The sequence below is a fragment of the Uloborus diversus genome, chromosome 2 (genome assembly GCF_026930045.1).
Source record: "Uloborus diversus isolate 005 chromosome 2, Udiv.v.3.1, whole genome shotgun sequence".
NCBI lineage: Eukaryota > Metazoa > Arthropoda > Arachnida > Araneae > Uloboridae > Uloborus > Uloborus diversus.
Genome location: NC_072732.1, coordinates 218,036,204 through 218,058,223, shown reverse-complemented (window position 1 = coordinate 218,058,223; position 22,020 = coordinate 218,036,204). Strand labels below are relative to the sequence as shown.

Here is a 22,020-nt window from a genome sequence, read left to right as displayed (position 1 = left end):
ATAATAATAAATAAATAAATAAAAACTCGCACAATTTAAAAATAAAGTCGTCAAAACTTTGTTATGAAACATCGAAGGTGGGGGGGGGGGTATTAAATTTCCTGTGCCCCCTCCAAAAGATTTTTCTGCATCCGCCCCTGCCTACATACACACACTCGTGATTGCGAAAAACATAATTTGAATTCCAGATGTCAAAATTCAATTTTTTTTTTGTTTTTCGATATAATATGCATTGAGTGTGCACCATTTAACTCCCCCCCCCCAGGCCTGTTATTTTAAATTTTTTCATGGGTGTCAAAGGGTATATACTGGATAAAATAGAAAAAAACCCTGCCTCTTGTACGTAAATACATTGATTTTCTAAAGTCAGGGGGGGGGTGAGGATTTACCCTCCTAAGTGACAGGCCTAACCCCTTCCTCCTCTGCCCAGAAAAAGTTGAAAATGACGCAACTGACTTTTCCTCCGCGAACCACGATTCATTTCGAAGACCAAAAGAAACGCAACTCGCCAAAAAGAGCGATAAAAGCGCAGCATCGTCTCGCCGGGCGACGGCAACCCCCGGTGCTGGTCTCCGCACACGTTCGGGCCGAGCGGAGTGGCAAATCGCTGCCTGCGAGTCGTGTCGGCAGCATCGGATCTTGTCCCGGGCCGAAGTGAGAAAACACGCGCTCTTTGTTTTGGATCGCTATGATCGCCCTCTGGCTAATCTCGCTCCTTCACGTCGCCTGCGCCAACTGGATGTAAGTACACCTTTCCTTCTCACCTTCCATTCCGCGAGGGCCCCCCGCCCCCTGATCCACCCCCCTCGGGGCCCGGATATAAGCATTCGAAAAAAATATAGATATGAGGTTGATGTGAAGGAATGTATTTATATCGGACATGTGATGCGTGATTGTTTATTTTTAAGTTAAAGTTTTCTTTGTTTTATGAGTGTAAATAATTCTTATCGAAAAACTGCCGGGGGGGGGGGGCATTCCATTCAAAACGGTCATTTTGTCCCGCACGTGACGCTTTATATATTTCATAAAAAAATAATAATTTAAAAGGATGATGAACAAAATTTTGTTGTTTAAGAAATCACAAGTGACTAAAACTTAAGCTAAAACTTTCTTCAAAAAATATTTCTTTTTTATGAAATATGGGAATTGTCACGTGTGGGACAAAATGACCATTTTCAATGGAATGGCCATATACATATTTTTTTTCCAATGGTTTAAATAATTATTTCTTAACTTATGAGACATGTTTCATGTACGTTGGAACCATAGCTTTCAAAATCTACAATTTACTTCGTCATTGCTGTATTAATGGAGCAAAAAATATTAGCTTATTCCATAAGCAGAGGTTGACTTTGGATGTCCCGCACGTGACGCATGTATATAAATCTTATTTTAAATTACAAAATTGTTTAATGAAAATATAATTGTGTCAGGAGTAGCTTTGTATCAAATGTAAAGATTTAAGAAATTGTTTACCACTGTTTCATTAAAACATTAAGAGATACGACGAAATGTTAATGAAATTTAAGCGTATTTTTGTCCCGCACGTGACGGTGGAATGGCCCAGGGAGTTGAGCAAAAAAAAAAAAAGGGATGGGGGATTAAGGTATCTGCAATATACTTAAATCCGACTCTGTGTGTTCTCAAATTTCAAAATACCTAATATGATCTTGACATCAAATGGATAGTGATGGATTCAGAGGTTTGGGAGCGGGGGGGGGGGGGGTAAAGAAGAACATAATTATGTAAAATATTTTTATACATTTTTTTGGATTCCCTCCGGGACCCTTGGGGGCTCTCGGAATTGCAACATGATAAACCTACCACTGGAACTGCCTGTGTAAAATAGATGATTTTGTTTGTCAAGATTTATTTATTTATTCATTTACGACAAACTCGGTTTCTTGCAACTCTTCGCAAAACCGAGTTTGGAAAAATTGTCAGTATGCTATGTAAAATTTCTTGAGTCATACAAAGGTGTGAAAACGGGGGATACTTTCCGTGGCCTTAGTCAAAATTGAAAAAAAGTATTGGCCACTGTCGAAATTTCAGGACTACCGTAGTGTAAAATGTGACGAAATATGAACTTACATATAAGGAAATCAGCAATACGGTATTAAGTGTGTAAGAAATTGTGCTATATATAGCATCAACTATTGGAAATGTGCAAGTATAGAACCACCAACAAATGTAAGTGTTACAGTACGGAAATATTTATGGAAATTTATACATACGAGAAAACTGCGTTGGGTAAAATAAAATGTAAGATACAGTTGAGAAAATGTAGACTTTATGTAATGACTTTTATGCAAAAAATATATATTCGCTGAATGAAGCTTTTTCATGTTTGTCTTTTGTAAAGTACCTAACACTTGTTATTTTCGATGCATTGCTTGCGTTGTTTCTTGAATTTTTTTTTTTTTTTTTTTTTGACCCCCTGTCTCTAACCTCAGAAAAATAAGTTTAATGACTCCTCTGACGTTATGATTTGTTGATTGATTTAAAAGTAGATAAAATTCGACTTATGATTTTCTTTGCTTACGTTTTGAGAAAAACCACCAAGTCATAAATCATTCATCTCAAAGATTTCATGTTCATGCACGTTTGTTAGGTAGTGACATTTAAAGTTGTCGTTGTGGAGTAGGGAGGAGGGGCGTGGTACTCTTGATCTATTTAAAAGATTACGCTATTCTCAACGACGGACGACACATTTAAAAGACTGGTTAACCCTTAATAACCTAGAGTTTCAATTTTGATACCAATCTTTTTTTGATACCAATCTTTTAAACCGAATGTTCACATTACTATTAGTTTTTTTTTATAGGTTGGCTGTACGTATTTTACTCAGGGCTGTGGAGTCGGTCGGAAGAGTCGGAGTCGGACTGATTTTGGAATAAAGGAGTCGGAGTCGGAGTCGTTGGAAAACATGCCGACTCCGACTCCGACTCCGGGCTTCTTTTTTTCTTTCCTTTTCACTGACTCTCCTTGCATTTTTTAAAAATTGATTACCAATTGGTTCGATTACATGTATAAAAAGATACTAATGAGAAAATAACTGCCATTATGGCAATCAGCTAGCTTGAATGCTTACCGAACTTTCTGTAGCCGTCCCCTAGTTTGCTTGCTTTTTAACTTAACTAATAGCAACTGTCAGCAAACGGTTTTGTTGAATAACATTTTCAAGTAATCACTTTCAAATAAAAATAGAAATATAGTGTTTTGTTCTATCTCAGTTTAAAATAGTAAAAGAAACGTAACAAATTAGTAAGTCGACGCCTGTAGCTAAGGTTGAAACGTTTAAGTGTGATCGGCAAATTCAAAGAAGTTCTGGCTCGAAAGCACGAATCTAAAAGATTCGATGAAATAATCTAATGTTTTTTTTCTTTATTAAGACTATTTCTGTAAGCTTGGTTCTCACTAAAAAGTATGGAACAAAATAAGTGTAAAAATTTCTTGATTACAACACTCAAGAATTGCAGTTAATCTTAAAATCTTCATATTTAGGTTAATTCTAAAGCAGCCAATAAAATTTAAACTAAAAATTTAGCGAAGAAGAAATATAGGTATAGTAAAAGCTATTCGTACAAATTTGTATACCGCCGCGTTTTGTGTAAAATTAGCTCCTGACGCATATGTGCCCTATTTTCGTTGAAATTTTATTGATGAAATATAATTTAAAATATATTCGTGAAAATTTTCAGAATTAAAGTATTTATATTTTTTATAAACTCTGAAATTAACTTTGGGTGTCATCTACTAGATGGATGTCACCAGGGGCAAACCACTCCCTCTCAAGAACTTGGATTTAGAAAAAAAGTTTTTTTTCTCTCAAGTTACAGCTTTCAAAAATTGAAAGCACACGATTTGATCAATATATATTTGTTAAACATTAAAGGGGGGCAAATTACAGATAATCATTTTCAAAATTTTTAAAAGGGATTTTTAAGTCATCTCACTTTTTAACTCGTAACTATTGGAAAGTTTGATTTTTAAATTGAATTTCTAACGTTGTATGACGTCTTGGGTTTACAATAAAAAACAAAATGCTAAATTTTCATAAAAAGGAATTAATATTTCAATCTCTGTTAAGAGGTTTTCCCCCTTCCCTTGAATAGAGAGAGGGAGTTTAAAAAATACAATTAAAAAATTTAAAAAAAATCCGGAGTCGGAGTGGAGTCGGAGTCGGGCGTTTCAAAATCCAGGAGTCAGGTCAGGGGTCGAGTCGGCCATTTCCTTCCGACTCCGCAGCCCTGATTTTACTGTTGTATAATATTCTTTCCAACGAAATTAAAAAAAATCAAATGTCATTATTGTTTTATTTTATCTATGACATATTACTCGCGCGGCAAAGTGAACAAGTAAACACATTTTACTAAAAGTTTTGTTGAATACAAAATATTGTGTATTGTAAATATTGTAAAATAAATATTGTGATTTTTTTTAGCTATTTTTCCCTTCATCTAGACCCTCAAGCAAACACAGTAATATTAAAAATAAATCACTTTCGTAAATCAGGCTACTAAGGGTTAAATATACTTGCTGTTTATAAGTTCTGAAGCCGCGCAATTTTTACTTTGCGAACAAAGAGACAGTCTTAAAAATTCCCCCCTGTTTTTCTAAGAATGTATTTCTCCAACACACTAAGTATCCCGTTAAATTTACCTCGCTGTAACTCGTGTGAAAATTAGGAAAAAACTGATAACTTTTAGTTTTCTTGTCACATTTGAACTAAAGTCCTTTTTCTTTGTTTTAGCAGTGTTTTCATTAAATTTATTTGAGTTGGGGGTGCAAAATATTTTTATCGAATGAAACTAAATACCATTCATTAACATTGCGTTAATCAAAAGTTCGTCTATTTTTCTTTTCCTAATACCATTTCACAGCAAAGTGGCAACGCTTTTTTTAAGTTTCAATCTCATTCTTCTTTCATCGTTTGATTATTTACAGCATTAACAATGTTTGCTTTGCTATTTTGAAAACTTCTGATTATTTTAAATGTCGGGTACAATTCTAATACTTTAAAATTGTTAAATATTCATGGTTTTTTAATTCGTAAACTAAAAAAGAAAATAGTTTTACATTGGTCCAAAAAGAGATTTGTGCTGTAAAATGTGGAGCGATTCGCTTTCTATTCCAAAATTGAAAAGTCACAAAAGAGAATTGCTGAAAAAACCGTTTCTTTGAAAAATATCTAGGATTTCAAAAAATGATATGAAAACACGATGAGAGGAGTCTTTTCGGTAAAACCATTTTATTATATTATGTTTAGTAAAATGACTTAAAATGTTAATTCAAATTCTTGAATATTATAAAGACCGTCTATAACGAACATTGGGTTGCCGGATTTACGAACAGTAAATACGGAACAGGCTTCTTATTTTTAAGGGGTGATAAACAATCATGTTTCAATAGCTTTCGAAAGATTCCTCTCAGTATGTTTATTTGTGAGTACACATTTGAAGAAACTCTAACTCAAAGAATAAATCAAGCAATAGAACGAAGTTCAGTGTACAGATCGACGTTGATAGGAACAGGTACTAATTACTTCAGTCAAATTTTTCGTTTCACTTAAATTTTTTTTTTTTTTTTTTTTTTTTGCCTTAAAACACTGTCTCGTATTATAAATATTGTTATTAGCTAGAATACGGGACCTAAGCCGTCCCGTGTGGAAGTTCCCCGGGACGCGGGACAATTTTTCAAAATACGGGACTGTCCCTTGAAATCCGTGACGTCTGGCAACCCTGATTATAAGTCCCAAATAAAAACGTTTCACCGTACGATTTTTATTTCACCTACGTAAATTGAAATATTTTTAGAATAGTACTTGAACAAGTATTGCATTAATAAAAAAATCGAAAAGTATTTAACTTTGCATTTGTATGATGATATGATTTCTTTCCTCCGGATCCCACCGAGGAAGCGATTCCCAAAGAAGCAGTGAAATCTTCACAAGAGTCCCCCACGAAATTTCCCATCGACTTCATATATAACTAGATTTACCAATAGTGAAACATTTGCTCATTTGCATCATTTCGCGGTGCCCTTTCAGTACAAAATAAGGGATTATGTAATGCATGTGTATGAGTTTTATTTATTTACTAGTGGTACCCGCACGGCTTTGCCCGTAATAGAAAAATTGAAAGATCTTTTGGTTCGCCTGTATATTTACAAATGATGTATGATGAATTTTCTCGCCAATTGGCTTGTGCCCATGTTACGGTTCCACGTTATGATAATTTCGTAATTTACTCGTCCATCTTATGAAAATTTTGTTCTTAATATTCGATTAGAAAAAGAACCACATTGAGTTTTTGAAAACTCGCTTCGAGGTGCACACCCCCCACGCTACAAACTAACTTTGTGCCGAATTTCATGAAAATCGGCCGAACGGTCTAGGCGCTATGCGCGTCACAGAGATCCTGACATACATCCGGACAGACAGAGGGACATTCAGCTTTATTATTAGTAAATATTTTTTCTGTTAATTATAAATTGTCTCAGGGAAGGGCATCGACCGTGGGAAAATCTTGATTCCAAAAAGACTTCTTGTGATTCAGAAACACTTTTGGTAACCGCAACTTTAAGGCTTTAGGTCTTCTATTGCACTGTCGCCGCTGACTTTGGCAAGTCATTTTTGGAATACCAACACGTTTTCACGATTTATCTATTTTTGTATCAATTATTGATATCGATCAATTTGCATAGTTATCTATACATGCTTGTTTTACTTTTTTGTGAATCGTTCGTTGTCTCCGGTTTTATCAATTACTTTATCTATATTTAAATTTTGCATATCTGTCTGTTGTCTATTTATGGAGCTGAAACAAAAGTATAGTTAAGGAAAAGAGTGTGGGGGGGGGGGGGGAGATGTCTATGAATTTCAGGAATTTGATAGAAAAAATGCGTTCTGAAAAATCCAACCTTACTGATTTTTCGTCTGAAAAATGCTAGAAACTGCTATTTTTTCCTAAACACTTTTTTTGATTTTCACGCTACAAACGTTTGTTGTTTGCACCAAATTTGTTTATTTCAATGCCTTTTGAAAAGGACGATTTGAATCCATGGGTGCATATAAGGATGATAAAAGGCACCCCACCCCCGAAATTCTGCGTGGTTTTTCTTTAAAAACCTTTTTAAGCAAAGAAAGTGTTTAAAAGGAGCAATTATTAAGAACTTTATAGTAAATTTACTCAAATACTTGATCGGTAAACTGATTTTATGTGATTACAGCCATTCAGGTAAATTTTGATCCACAATTTTAACTGCCCAAATCAAATTTAGTGTTGTAGCATCTATTAGCATAAAACTGTAGAAAAACCTCTAACGTACTCTAGCTATCCCATCTTCAAAAATAAAAAATATTTTTATCATAGGGGGGAAAACTTGACGAGAAAAGAAAATTTTTAAACTTACCATTCAAATTTCGTTTAGGATGTAGTGATGAAACGTAGCTCTTTACGAATCACTTATAGAGAAGGAAAAACCCGAAAAATAATGTATGATTTCCTAAATAAATATGAAAGTAAGTTTTCCTGGCTTTCCTTGCTTTATTACTTTCTTCTATATCTAATATATAGAAGAAAGTATTGGATTCGTGCAAATTTTCGAATTTCGAATTTTGACGGATTCGAACGTTTTGAGGTGTGCTGAGTCCATTTCGACCATTTTTGGAAAATGTCTGTCTGTCTGTGTGTATGTGTGTGTGTATGTGTGTATGTGTGTCACGTCTGTGTGTGACCAGTTTTTTGTGGCCGCTCTACAACAAAAACTACCGCATGAAATCGAACGAAATTCGGTACACATATGTGCCCCTATGTGAACTTGTGCCCATTAGTTTTTGGCGCGAATTCCTCCAAGGGGGGTGGAGCAATGGGACGTTTTTCGAGTTACGCGTGCTTGCTATTACTCAGGAAGTAACTGGCGGAATCAAACAAAATTTGGTCCATATGTTGGTATTAACAGGAACAGGTGCTGATTCAATTTTGGTGTCAATAACTCAAACGGGGGTTGAGCTATAGAACGTTTTTTGTCGTCAATTGTGACTGCTGTATCTCAAGAAATAATGAACGGAATGAAAGAAAAATTTATCGGCAAGTAGCCCTTAGTGGGTATAAGAACTGATTTTATTTTTGTGTCAACAGCTAAAAAGGGGGTAGCGCAATCACCCGTTCTTTTTTTCCATTTTGAGTGTCCTATCTCAAGAAGTAATGCTACGTTCTGGTTGAAATTTGGAATATATGTGAATCCATGTGTAAACAGGCTTTGGTTCAATTTTGACGCCGATCGCTCCAAGAGGTGTTGATTTTTTTTTTTTTTTTGCGAATAAAAATATTTTTATTAATGCAACAATAAGAAAGATAAATCGTAATAGATTGTCGTCTGCGTATTTCTCGTGATTTTAATTGTATGGAAATGATCGGAAATATTATCTCAATGATTTAAAATTTTAACTGTTGCCATCTTATGTTTGTTAACAAATAAAATATTTGTAATTAATTCAAGCAAGGCTTTTAAAAAAACTTTCAATTTTCGCTCTTTGCTTTGCTTTTGCAATAATTCAGACATTGGGATAGTCGTCAAGTTTTTGCATGTGTAATTTTGTTTTTGTTGGGAATATTGCTTCCTCGTCAAGCATGGGGAGGGATCAGAAAAAAATAAAAAAAAATTAATTTGAATTTTGACATCTTGAATTCAAATTATGTTTTTCGCAATCACGAGTGTGTGTATGTAGGCATGTGTGTTTGTGTGTGTGTGTGGGGGGGGGGGTGTTTGTGTGTACGGGTATGTGTGTTTGTGTCTGTGTGCTGGCATAAGTGTGGGGGAGTATGTGTATGTGTGTGTGGGGGGTATGTGTATGTGTGTAGGCATTTGTGTTTGTGTCTGTGTGCAGGCAGGAATGTGTGGGTAGTTGTGTGTATGTGTGTGTATGTATGCGTGTGTGTTTGTGTAAGTATGGGTAGGTGTATGTGTGTGTAGATGTATGTGTGTATGTGTGTGTGTGTGTAGTTGTGTATGTATGCGCGTGTGTGTAGGACATGGATGCAACCTGAAGACGGCTTTCGCTATAGGTGCTGCATCGTGAGGAGCCCGCCTGTCCACGGTGATGGTGCAGAGGGTGGCGGTGGGAAAAATCAAAGGAACGTCAAAAACGGTCAAATGAAAGCAATAAGCAATCGTGATTGCTCAAAAAAAGAAAAATATAGAAGAAAGTTTCGTGATGGCCACAACATACTAGTTTTATTTTTTAGAAACTCATATTTTCTGAGCCAGCCAGTCTCGTATTTGGTGCAGTCGAGAGAAGTCAGGGTTCGAATTTCTAGTGGATATGATTCCATTTTACGTTTCAATCGCCTCAAAGATCCTTACCAGGGAACGATTTGTGTAATCTTGTAAATATTTTTTTACTTTTGACGCATCAATTATTTGCTCTCGTCTCCCCGTTGTCAAGATATAAGGTCTTGAAACTCTGTCGAAAGGTTAAAGTCGCCAAATTTAAAGACTTGGCGAGAAATGAAAGTTACCACGCGGCTTCACCATCCGAATGTGGCAGGAAATCCATTCCTCAAAGCGCGTGAAAGATGTCTTCCATTTCTCTCCGAAATTCGCTCGATTTTGCGACATTTTTAGAAATTTTTGTGGACTTTAACAGCTTATATTTTGATGCCGGGAAGACAATGGCAAATAATTTATACGTCCGGAACATGTTTTATTATGCTCTTTCAACTGCTTCTTATTTAGATGGTTTTTAGTCCTTACACTACCGTATAGTTTCATGCTGTGACTATGTGCCTTTGTGCTCGGCTCCTTCAGTCAAGCCTATTAAGATGATATGCCGTTTAGGTTGCAACCAAAGTTCATACATTTTTTATTTAAATTTATTTTTGCTATGCTTGTGCTATTTATTATTAACCATTCTCTATATGAACAAGCAAGGTTTTAGGCGGAAATTAAAACTTAAAATATCTTTTGTTCGTCTCTCACTCTCTCTCTCTCTCTCTCTCTCTCTTTTTTTTTTGTTTCGCAATTGCAAAATTGACATTAAGTTCAAAAATGAAACTGCCAATGAGACATTATGCCGATTGAAATGGAACCGTGACGTTATGGTAAATGGTGACGTAAATTATTTTTTAGGGAAATTGGAGGGGGACAAGGCACAAATAATGGAAGTCTCCCCGAAAGTAGTTTCCAGTAGTACAGTGTATTCTGTTGAGGTACTGTTGTCTTTTTAGAAAAGTTAGTCAGTTATGTCGCTTTTAGGAGTTATGTTAGCTTAGAGAGAAAAGCAAACCGCTTTTCTCTCTATCATGACAATAATTCACCAGAGTTTAATTTGTAAATTTGTATGGGAGCTACTAGAGCTGAGCAACTTCCTTTTTCCAATTGTATGTGAATTTTCACAAAATGGATGAAATTCAACCGCTGTGCTTACGCTTCAAAATTAGTTCAGAAAAATATAATGCTCTTTTTCTCTTAGAAAATAGTATACGTACCTGAAATTCATCCGGTGTTAAATGCATTGCCTTTTGCTCAGACCCGACGAGAGGCCATGTCAGCCTAGTCGGAAACTGGGGTCCCGGGTCTGGGGGGGGGGAGGGGGCGGCGACACTGACACAAAGAAAAAAAGAAAGGAAGAAAGAAAAGGGGGGAGGGGACTCCGAACGTAAAGATTAAGTAAAATTGACTCTTTTGGTATTTACTGTTGTGGCACTTAAAATGAATTTAGTTGTTTTCTAGTAATCAGTTTTGATTTTTTCTTCTTTTTTTCCTTTTCCCCCTTTATTCTTCTTTTCTCCCCTTTATTCCCTTTTCCCCCTTTTTTATTTTTTCTTTGGGGGGGGGGCGTAGCGACATAACTGACTAGGGGCCCTCCTCGGCTCTCTGCGGTCCTGCTTTTGCTACAAGTTTCGCTTCAATTCGTGCAAAAATACGAAGAATAGAGAAAACAAGACGTACCCTCCCTCTACTTCATTGTGTTCGGAATAAATTCTCCTCTCAAAACGCCTCTTCTCGAGGCAGAAAAAAAAAACGACGCCTTCTGGCAGTGTCACAGATAAAGGAGATTTCAAAATGACAAAACACACGTTTTTAAATGATGTCTCCTCGAAACGGAGGTCCATATTCTCGTCTCTGTCGCAATTTGAAAAAGTTTGAGGGGGATGAGAGATATTTACGAGGGACGGCTTCCACTTCCCCCGGGTTAGAAAGAAATTAAATTTCGCGGTCTGCAGTGTTCCCAGAAGGAAGCAAAATCGGTTCGGTACTGACATTGATTCATTCGAGTTCAGTTTGCTCGCTTCCATTTTCATTTATGGATGTCATAACGTATTTTTCGGTTTGGATTGTAATGCAATTACTTGTCGGTTAACGTTTCTTGTGTAGTACCCGGACGCTTCAAGCACAATTTTAAATACCTTCCGAGCTCCTAATGGAGGTATATTGTTTTATTTTATTTATTTTTTTATTTATTTTTTGCTTCAATGATGGAGAGATATAAGGGGGAGATAGAGACAGAGAGAGCACAAAGCACCAAGTCAATTGAGGCAGTGAGAAGCAAAGAGATGTAAGTGGCAAAGTTAAAAATTTGGCGATTCGCAACTCCAATAAACTCCAATAGGGGGCACTGCAGCCACTGTCTAATGGCGGATGAAAAAGGTAAAACAAACACACGCCGTAACTTATAACTTGCTTTGACGCTTAGTGAATGACAGTCATTTTTCGTCATATTTGGGAGAAGCTTTCTTTTCAATTCTTCTGAAATTACATTACACCATAAACCGTCTGAAGCCTGTAATTTACCCCAAAGAAAACACGTGGAATGGAATGTTTTACCTTTTTCTTCAGTATTGTCAATTACCGCAAGGTAGCGTATTCGAGCGCTGGAGTTGCGAATAACCAGTACACATGGTAGGTGAACCTATCCACTGTCTTGGGGGCAAGAGATGGTACTAGTAGCCCTGGTAGTTGTTGCTATACAGCATGATTTAGAAAATAATTTCAATGGATGCCTATCTAGGAGCTAATCTTTAATCGCGTTTTGCTCAAAACTTGAAAATGTCCACTTGCATCCCTTTGCTTTTCACTGCCTCAATTGAGGCAGTGAGAAGGAAAGGGATGTAAGAGTGATAAAATTAAAAATTTGAAGATAACCATTACAAATGGTAGGTGCTGCTATACAGCATGATTTTGATTAAAAAAAATTTCAATGAAAGCCTACCGAGCTCCGCAACTTTAAAGGCGTTTTGCTCAAAACTTGAAAATATCTACTTATACCCTTTGCTTCTCACTGCCTCAATTCTAATTGATGCTTACGTAGTTCATTCACTCTATGCTTAGCCAGTGAGATGTTAGCCCTCGATCGAAGAATATCGTTTTCATTTGAAACCACATATGAAATTATAATGAGATAGAAAAGAAAAAAACATTGTGTGCATTCAGAAATAATATGTAAATCGGATTAAAGAACTGGTAAAATAGAACCCCCCCCCCCCCACACACACACTTTTTTTTAAATGCCACCTTTGGCTATTAGATTGCTAGTCTTGACTGTATTCGCAGGCTCTTTTTTTTTTTTTTTTGCGTAATGACAAATTAATATTTAATCTTACTTGGCCGGTTTTTTTTTATGTTCCTCTGATTTTTACTTCCTTTTACAAAAAAGGAAGTGTATTCGCGAAAAAAATTTCACTCAAAAATCGGCCTTAATTTCCATTTTGCTCACCCCCGAATGAATAATGAGTTTATTTTTCAACCCGACCACACCACACGAGGATATATGCCTAGGAACGTACAGACACCCGAAATATCCATTTTGACTATTCCCGAGTTAATTACAACGAGATTTCTCGTGACGTCTGTATGTACGTATGTATGTGCGTATGTGTGTATGTATGTCGCATAACTCAAGAACGGAACGTCCTAGAAGTTGAAATTTAGTACTTAGACTCCTAGTGGGGTCTAGTTGTGCACTTCCCTTTTTAGTTGCATTCGGATGCTCCAAAGGGGGTCATTTGCTCCTTTTTGGGGGGAAATCATTGTTAATTTCGATGTAAACTCAAGTGGTGTTATAATTTGGCGAACACTTGGCGATATATCGCCATTTTTTTGGTCGCCAAGTTTTTTCGCCAACTTGGCGACAAATTTGGCGATTAAAAAAAAATTAATCTGGTTTCAATTTGGCCACTGTTGGTGATATTTAGAGAGTAAACTATTGAATCACATTAAAACTGCCAATAATGAGAAAATGACATTAAATTGGAGTAAAAGGAAGTCATGTGATGCACACATCAGCTCGTTCAGATTATTATGACGACGAGAATGAGTCTAATTCGTTGTTTTAATGTTTCCTTGGAGTGACTATTTTTTGTCGTTATGGTTACAAATCATTAGTTCAAGGATAAACTCAAACAGATTTTGCATTAAAAGCGGATTTTTTTTAAATGCAAAATCGCGTTTTTTTTTTTTTTTTTCTTTTTCGAGAAAAACATATTACATATATAATTGGCCATGATAACTGTAACTTTTTTTGCCGCTTCTTAATTACCTTTTTTAATGGTTATGCCTTGTATTACCTAATCTGAAAAATCACGAGTGAAAATTAACGAGTGCAAATTTCTTCTTCGTTTTTATTCTACCTAGTTCTAGTAATTCTAGTGCAAACAGATCACCCGACGAGTAGTGTTCAATTGGGTGGTGGGTTCGTGATTGATGAAAACATAATTTGAATTCAAGACCTCAAAATTCAAATGAATGCCTAAGGCCGGATGCTGGATCTTTTTTGTCGTTTGGTTCATTTTTTGAACAATTTAAAAGGTTAACATTTCAAAGAGGGCGGATAACATGATGAATTTTACTTAACATTGTTTCATGATTTCAGTAAGAATAACCTCGTACGTTTATTGCACTTAACTAAACTTAAAAATGCGATAGAGAACAGGAAAGGACAGAGAATGTGTAAATTTCCTCAAATTAAAATTATTTTTAAAATTCGAATAAAAAAAGAATCAATTCGCATTTTCGAAAAAATCATTCCCCTTGCACTTTGTTTAAAAGTATTTGCTTTATTAGTTTTCACTTAAAATCAATTAAATAGTTTTCGAGACATGCTAAATGCAAAATGGCGTACATATAATTTCATTATAAGACAAAATATCATGCATTTTTAGATTTATGAAGTAAGTTTTCTATCGATATATTGAGAACGCAAGTTCGAGTCAGGTTCAATTGGATCCTACGGTATTGTAATTGAATTGGTTTTGGATGTTGTTTCATAATTCTATTTGATAATCTAGAATGTTCTAGTGCAATTTTAAAAATTAAGATTTCACCTCACTGAGTAAACAAACGAAAAGAAAAAAAAAAAGATTGAATCACCCTATGAGTTCTAAGACGAAATAAATTGAAAAAGAAATTTTGAGAACCAATTTCGAAGGTGGAAAGTGGGAAGGACCGAGGGGAGAATGGCGCGAACAATTGAAATCAGAGGAGTAGGTAAGATATCCGAACACCATCAAAAAAGACGAAGCTAATCAAACGATGAGTAGCGGGGAAACGGGGAAATAAAATCGGCTGCTGGGGGAATTCATCGCTTGTAAAGACGGCTCTCTTTCTGACACTCGGTACGGTTAACCAAGTTTTTTTTTCTGGAATAGGTTTTAATTTCATGTTAGAAAGTTTTTTTTTTCCTTTTTTCAAACTTATTGAAATGATTCCTGTTATGAAAGAATATAAATTTTCCCATTGTGCAAAGTGGACCATCAACAAAAGCGCAATTTGGAAAAATCCATTTAAAAGTTTTTAGAAACATAAAAAGAAACAAAAAAATAATAATAAAATTAATTTGAATTTTGACATCTTGAATTCAAATTAGTTTTTCGCAATCACGAGTGTGTGTATGTAGGCGTTTTTGTGTGTGTGGGGGGGGGGTATATGCGTTTGTGTGTAGGGGGTATGTGTATGTGTGTAGGCATGTGTGTTTGTGTCTGCGTGGCAGGCATGAGTGTGTGGGTAGTTGTGTGTATGAGTGTTTGTGTGGGGGGGGGGATGTGTATGTGTGTGTAGCATATGTGTTTGTGTCTGTGTGCAGGCATGAGTGTGTGGGTAGGTGTGTGTAGGTGTCTGTGTATGTGTTTGAGTGTGTGTTTGTGTGTATAGTCGTATGTATGTGTTTGTCTGTGTGTGTACGTGCGTGTATGTATGTGTGTAAGTGTAGTATATGGACGCCAACCTGGAGACTTAACTATAATTTTATCCCCTCTATTCATTGCTCCTCTCGTTTCCACTGTTATTTTCTTTCTTTTTTTTCTTACTTTTTCAAGATCGTTTTCTTTCATGCATTATGAATTTTTGTATAGCCGTACTATTTTAGTTTCAAATTTAAGTTCGTTTAAGTTTTTTAATTTATTATATATATATATATATATATATATATATATATATATATATATATATATATATATATATATATATATATATATATATATATATATGTATATATATATATTTTTTAACTTTCTATATCTAATATATAGAAGAAAGTATTGGATTCGTGCAAATTTTCGAATTTCGAATTTTGACGGATTCGAACGTTTTGAGGTGTGCTGAGTCCATTTCGACTATTTTTGGAAAATGTCTGTCTGTCTGTGTGTGTGTGTGTGTCACGTCTGTGTGTGACCAGTTTTTTGTGGCCGCTCTACAGCAAAAACTACCGCATGAAATCGAACGAAATTTGGTACACATATGTGCCCCTATGTGAACTTGTGCCCATTGGTTTTTGGCGCGAATTCCTCCAAGGGGGGTGGAGCAATGGGACGTTTTTTGAGTTACGCGTGCTTGCTATTCCTCAGGAAGTAACTGGCGGAATCAAACAAAATTTGGTCCATATGTTGCCATTAACAGGAACAGGTGCTGATTCAATTTTGGTGTCAATAACTCAAACGGGGGTTGAGCTATAGAACGTTTTTTGTCGTCAATTGTGACTGCTGTATCTCAAGAAATAATGAACGGAATGAAAGAAAAATTTATCGGCAAGTAGCCCTTAGTGGGTATAAGAGCTGATTTTATTTTGGTGTCAACAGCTAAAAAGGGGGTAGCGCAATCACCCGTTCTTTTTTTCCATTGTGAGTGCCCTATCTCAAGAAGTAATGCTGCGTTCTGGTTGAAATTTGGAATATATGTGAATCCATATGTAAACAGGCTTTGGTTCAATTTGGACGCTCGCTCCAAGAGGTGTTGATTTATTTATTTTTTTTTGCGAATAAAAATAGCTTTATTAATGCAACAATAAGAAAGATAAATCGTAATAGATTGTCGTCTGCGTATTTCTCGTGATTTTAATTGTATGGAAATGATCGGAAATATTATCTCAATGATTTAAAATTTTTAACTGTTGCCATCTTATGTTTGTTAATAAATAAAATATTTTGTAATTAATTTAAGCAAGGTTTTTAAAATAACTTTCATTTTTCGCTTTTTGCTTTGCTTTTGCAATAATTCAGACATTGTTCAAGTTTTTTCATGTGAAATTTTGTTTTGTTGGGAATATTGCTTCCTCATCAAGCATGGGGAGGGATCAGAAAAAAAAAAAAAAAAAAAGAAAAATATAGAAGAAAGTTTCGTGATGGCCACAACATACTAGTTTTCGACGGTTTTGTATGTAAGTAGTATGACTTATGAATTATTTTCAACTAATTATTTAACTATCATTACTATTAAATAACTGATTGTAACAGCTAGGTTTTTTAAAAACCATTATGAACTATTTTTATGGAGAAATATCACTGAATAATTAGTTAGCAATTAGTTTACTGAAAACTTCATGAACATATAATTATTAATTTTTTATTGCGATTAACTTTTTGGTTTAAAATCAATACCTTTAATTGATTGAGGCTGTGGGTTTTGGGAGGTAAAAGTTCTTAAATTTTTTTGTTTTTGACGGCGAATCTTATTGTAGTCAAACATCAAGCGAAACTGAAAATCATTGTTTTCGTTTTCTTCGTTTATTTGTTTATTTCTTCCTAACTGACGTTTAAAAATCTTTTATTTTTCCAATTTTTATTTTAAAAAGTTCTAAAAATTCTGCATTTCTTCGAATTTTAACAGCGAAGGGGCTTAACATTTTTTCACTTTTCTGATCTTGGTCCTTGAGCATTTCCAGAAGTGCTTCATTTTAATCTTTGAAATGACTTACTTTTAGTTTTTGATTTCTTAAATCACTAATATTCTTTTTTTTTCTCTCTCGTTTTGATCTTTGAAAGCGCTTAAAATCTTAGTTTCTCAACCTTTAAAGTTTTCAGAAAATCACTTGGAGCAATTTCGTGTCTTCAGAAAGAACTAGTTGTGTCTTTAGGCATTGGCTGATGATAGAATTTTATAGGGAACATTGGCGGCTCGTACAGTGGGGGAAAGGGGGGCGATTGCCCTATACTTCTAAAAAGTAAAGAAACCTTGCCCTCTGACTTTTCAGAATTAAAAATTAACGATCGATTGAAAAAATGACTTTTTTCTGGTAGATTGATTTATTTCACGAAAATAAAAAGTAAAAATTCTAAATAAATGGACTTTTTTCATGCTATTTCATAAGAATGGAACTTTCAATTGGAAGGGAGGAGTCTACGGTGGTCAATCGCCCTGGTTTTTTAGGTGTGCTCATTCTACATTTTTCAGAGGTCACTCAATCAGAATGTGAAAACACAAAAACATATACAGTCGTCCCTCACTACTTCGCGCTTCGACTTTCGCGGCTTCACTACATCGCGGTTTTTTCTAAGTTTTTTTTTTTTTCTTCCAAATATAGTAATTAGCCTTTTTTATGCGCTCGTGTAAACTTTTTTCTACAAAAGAATAACAAAGTATATGTCTTTTAATTAATGTAAGCTTTTAGGTAAGGTCTGAGGGACTAGTTGTACTAGTTGAGGAAGTGGAGGTATAAAATCGCCGAAGAAATTAGGGAATCGCAATCTCATTTTAACCGTTAAGCACTAACTGGAAAGTATAAATCACTGTATTATTACTAGGGGATAAATACATCTGTAAATGGTGTTCAACAATGCACTAGCTTTTTAAGTTGTACACGTGAATGTAAAGGAAAAACGGGTCACTAACGGGCAATTGATTCATCATCGAACAAGTTGAGGTTTTTGCATAGATTAGTAGTAGTGTGCAGGAACTGCGTGTGTGTGTGTAGTTTATTTCCCAATAATTAACAATGTGATATATTACGTCTAACATATCTAATTTTCTTATATTTTGTGAAATATATTAAGTAATATACAAATGTAATGGAGGCTAAGGGTGCTGTTTCATGTCTAGGGAGCTCTAACTATGATAAAAACCTATTTTAAATTGCCGTAAGTAAGTTTTATGCGCTCTAATTAGAAAAATATGTACAGAATACCAATTCGCGGGAATTCAGTTATCGCGGTAAAGTCTGGAACGAATTAACCGCGATAAACGAGGGATGACTGTAGCTCAAATTCACAAAAATCGAGGGAAGAAAATAAACTTTCGGGGGGAGCGCCCCCCCCCCCATTTTAACCCCCCTTTTTTTGCGCACCAGCCGCCTATCATAGGGACCGTTTATGGATTGTCTAGTTAGATTTCTTGTGGTTGCCGGAAAAGTTCATTGAAGCCGAGAGATGACAGTTTTGCTTCATGAAGTTTAGCCCGCCCAAGTTAATCGCACACAAGCACATTCGACTGATTGTAAACATCCTCGCTTGGAGGAATAAAAAAAGTGTCAATTGGAGCGTCGGCGTAAGCTTCTCCTCACGACGCAAATGACACAAACCATTTCTGTGTAGTATCGCTCGAGAAAAAAGAACTAGTTTGTCGCCATGACGACGTTCGTCGTAACACTGAACGAGTACGATATCAAATCGAATTTGGAATCGCATCCCCAAGGGCGATGAGATTCGGAACTGAGAGGAGAAAAAAAAGGATACCAGCAAAATAAAACTCGGGTCAAAGAGAGTTAAGCAATAACTAATTTTACTGAAAAATGATTGCGTATCAAAAGATATTTAATATACAGTTTATAACCAGATTTATTTTTTACAAGTTTGAATTACGACTGGGCTTTAATAAATAAGGTTCCAAATGGTATTCGCATATAAATGTGAGCATCCAATTTAACTCCTACACTTACGAGGGTAAGCAGTGGATCCTTTTAAGTTGTTGGGAAATATAATTTATGGTTTTAAGCACCAATGTTTATTACATCTCACACCCCGGCAACAAAACTCAAAAAATTGAAAGAAATTTAAAAAAAAAAAAAAAAAAAAAAACTTAATTTAATCCCTTTTTTTACTTAAATTCCCTCTTAGTTTACATAACTAGTGCAGAGTGGCGTATAAAAGAGTTATTCAAAAGTGCATATTAGTCAAATTTCATAATTTATAAGAAACATTTTCGAACTTTAAACTTTCCACTAATCATTTCAAGTTAGATTACAAAAACCAACCGTAAACACAAAATCATGCATGTTTTTATGCGTATTTAAGAAAACAGCAGATACGAGTTGTATCGCATGAAATCTTGATTTTCCGACATGCTATTTTTTAAAAAGTTATTTCATTTATGTTACTGAGGTGCCACATATTCAATAACACGACTGAAAAGAAGGTGACTAAATGTCTAAGAATAGACAATTATCGGTCTATTTGTGTTTTCTAATACTATTTAATAAGGGCGTAATGTGTTTTTAGTGATACTTGACGTTTTAGTGTCTTTAAAGGAGAGTTTATCTAATGTACATTTGAACTGATTAACTTAGTTTTCTGTAAGAGACGGTAATAAAATTTTGTATCTTAACGAAGGCAAGAATGTAGTTTATTATATCTAAAGGGAAATAATGTAATTTAGGTGAAAATAATCTTATTTTTTCTTTATCAACAAATCGTTGCCTAAATCGTTACCCTAAAAATATCTGCTTTTAGCTTAACATATAACGCACGAGTCGCAGGAACTTGATTTTCCATTGGTGTCTTCTGAGAACCGTAGATGTAGTGTAACTAGATGCACAACTCCGTAGCGGCAAGCACTGGCCAACATTAAACGCACAAATCTTGAAGTAAACGGGTTCATAGCCAACAAGGATGCAAAGTTGTTAGCAGCTTATCGGGCAAACGGCGCTAAATAGTGCTCATGCGCTTTTCGGACGCTTGCCCGTCAAATATGTGGTCTCTGCTGCCCAGGGAACCGATATCTTACCGTGCATCAGGTTAATACATCTATGCTTAGAACGGGTCACGTAGAACGTTTTAGCACGCTGGGTTAATTTCTTCATTAAATGCACATAATGTAAAATTTCCTTGGTACTATACTACCTTGGTATATACCTCCACTTATATTACTGTCTGTCATGTACTAGATTTTTCTAGCAAATAACTTTGTAAGATGATGTAATAGTGTTGATAAAAAAAAAACTACCGAGTTGCAAAATTATACAAAACGCACGTTTGCTTACTTCTCCTGCAAAATGGCCAGAAACCGAGACAGCAGAGCAGATTCGACCCGTCCGATAGAATTAAGAGTATAATTTTTCCCAACATGGCGAGATTTCCAAAAAAATCAAAGCTCCCTCTCCCCCTTCCCCTTTTTTTTTGACTTGGATCCATGTATTCTTTTTAAGCATTAATATTTTCTGGAATAATATACTCATGGAGGTTTAAACACTTTACGTCTCTTTTAGCGCCGAGCGAAAGAAAAATATACTGCGGTCAACAATTAAATGCCCATTATCCATTGGGCAAGGACACACGCTCACTGAAATGCAGTCAAATAATGATTTATCTTGAAAAAATATATATTAAGGATTTGTTTACATGTGTTTGTCATTTGGACTAATTCATCCACGAATGATGACTTTCTTAATCTAGAAATGCGCATGGGATGATTTATTACGGAGGATCAAACAACTTCGCCGCCTACACTCCCCCGCTCTTTCGGCAACACTTGACAGTTGGAAGGACGTGGAAGGTTCTTGATTGGTGGATTTCGGAAGAATCCCTTCCCGAATTCGCTCTTTATCGGTTCCATCGTACCTCGACTGCCCCCTCTTCCACGAACCTATCGTAATAACGACGACTCAGACTTTGATTCGTGAAAGAAAAATAAATTTCCAAATGGAATCTAAAATTCTCGCGCCCCTCTCCCCTTTCCATCCCCCGTGAGAAAGCGACAGTCGGATTCTCATACGCATGCCAATTTCATTCTTTATCAACCACTTATCTCGCCGCTCATTTGCTATCCTTTCTTAACTCGGTGATTCACCAGAGATGAGCCATGGAAATCTTGGCCTACTGAATCACATATTCCACTGCCAAATGTTGTAACTCAAAAATTCCTACTTTCTACACATTGCATTCTTTCTCGTCGCAAGACAGAATAAGAGTGCGAAATAATTTTCCGGAAAGGAAGGAAGAAGTTCCTTTACACTTTTCTCTCAAGTTTGGCATTTATTTCTGAGATGCTTGTTCCCCAGTTTTTTAGGTTTTTTTTTACATATCATTGCTTGTGATTTGTTTTCATGGTGGTTTTAAGAGTGAACCTTAAGTCACATAATTGATCACCCTAATGATAATTGTAGAACAGGTGAAAATTTGAATAATAGCCACAGGGCAGAACACTCAAACTGTTTGATAGACACTTTTTAGGAGCTACTAAACTTGAATTTTTAAACGACTTTAAAAAAATTTTGAACGTTTAAAAATTATGGTTGTATTGCACGTTGGAAATGTTTTTAGTTTTGAGTTATTCACATAATTGCGATTCTCTAAAATGATTCCGATGTATACACATGATTCGTAATAATGTAAATGAACTTTAAATTAAAAACTGAATATATTTACTAAATATAGTGCTTGCTTTCTTTAGTTTGAATATCAGTTGTTAGTTGATCTTTTGTGGTTCTGCTTTATTTCTTAGTATTATTAATTCACATCTAGGGGTTTTGGAAGATATTTTACTGTTACTGTTTAATCCGCTACTATGTTATTGGTAACGGATTTGATAGCAACTGTT

At 35.4% G+C, this 22,020-nt stretch overlaps 1 protein-coding gene across 1 annotated transcript in view; it reads left to right on the top strand.

Moving 5' to 3' along the window:
- The first annotated feature begins 626 nt into the window (after positions 1-626).
- Positions 627-22,020, top strand: part of LOC129217691 (protein Wnt-16-like) — a 216,600-nt gene continuing 195,206 nt past the window's right edge. The window contains exon 1 of the mRNA XM_054852025.1: positions 627-741. Within this exon, the coding sequence (XP_054708000.1) occupies positions 689-741 (53 nt within the window). The 5' untranslated portion in view covers positions 627-688. The remainder of the gene's footprint in view (positions 742-22,020) is intronic.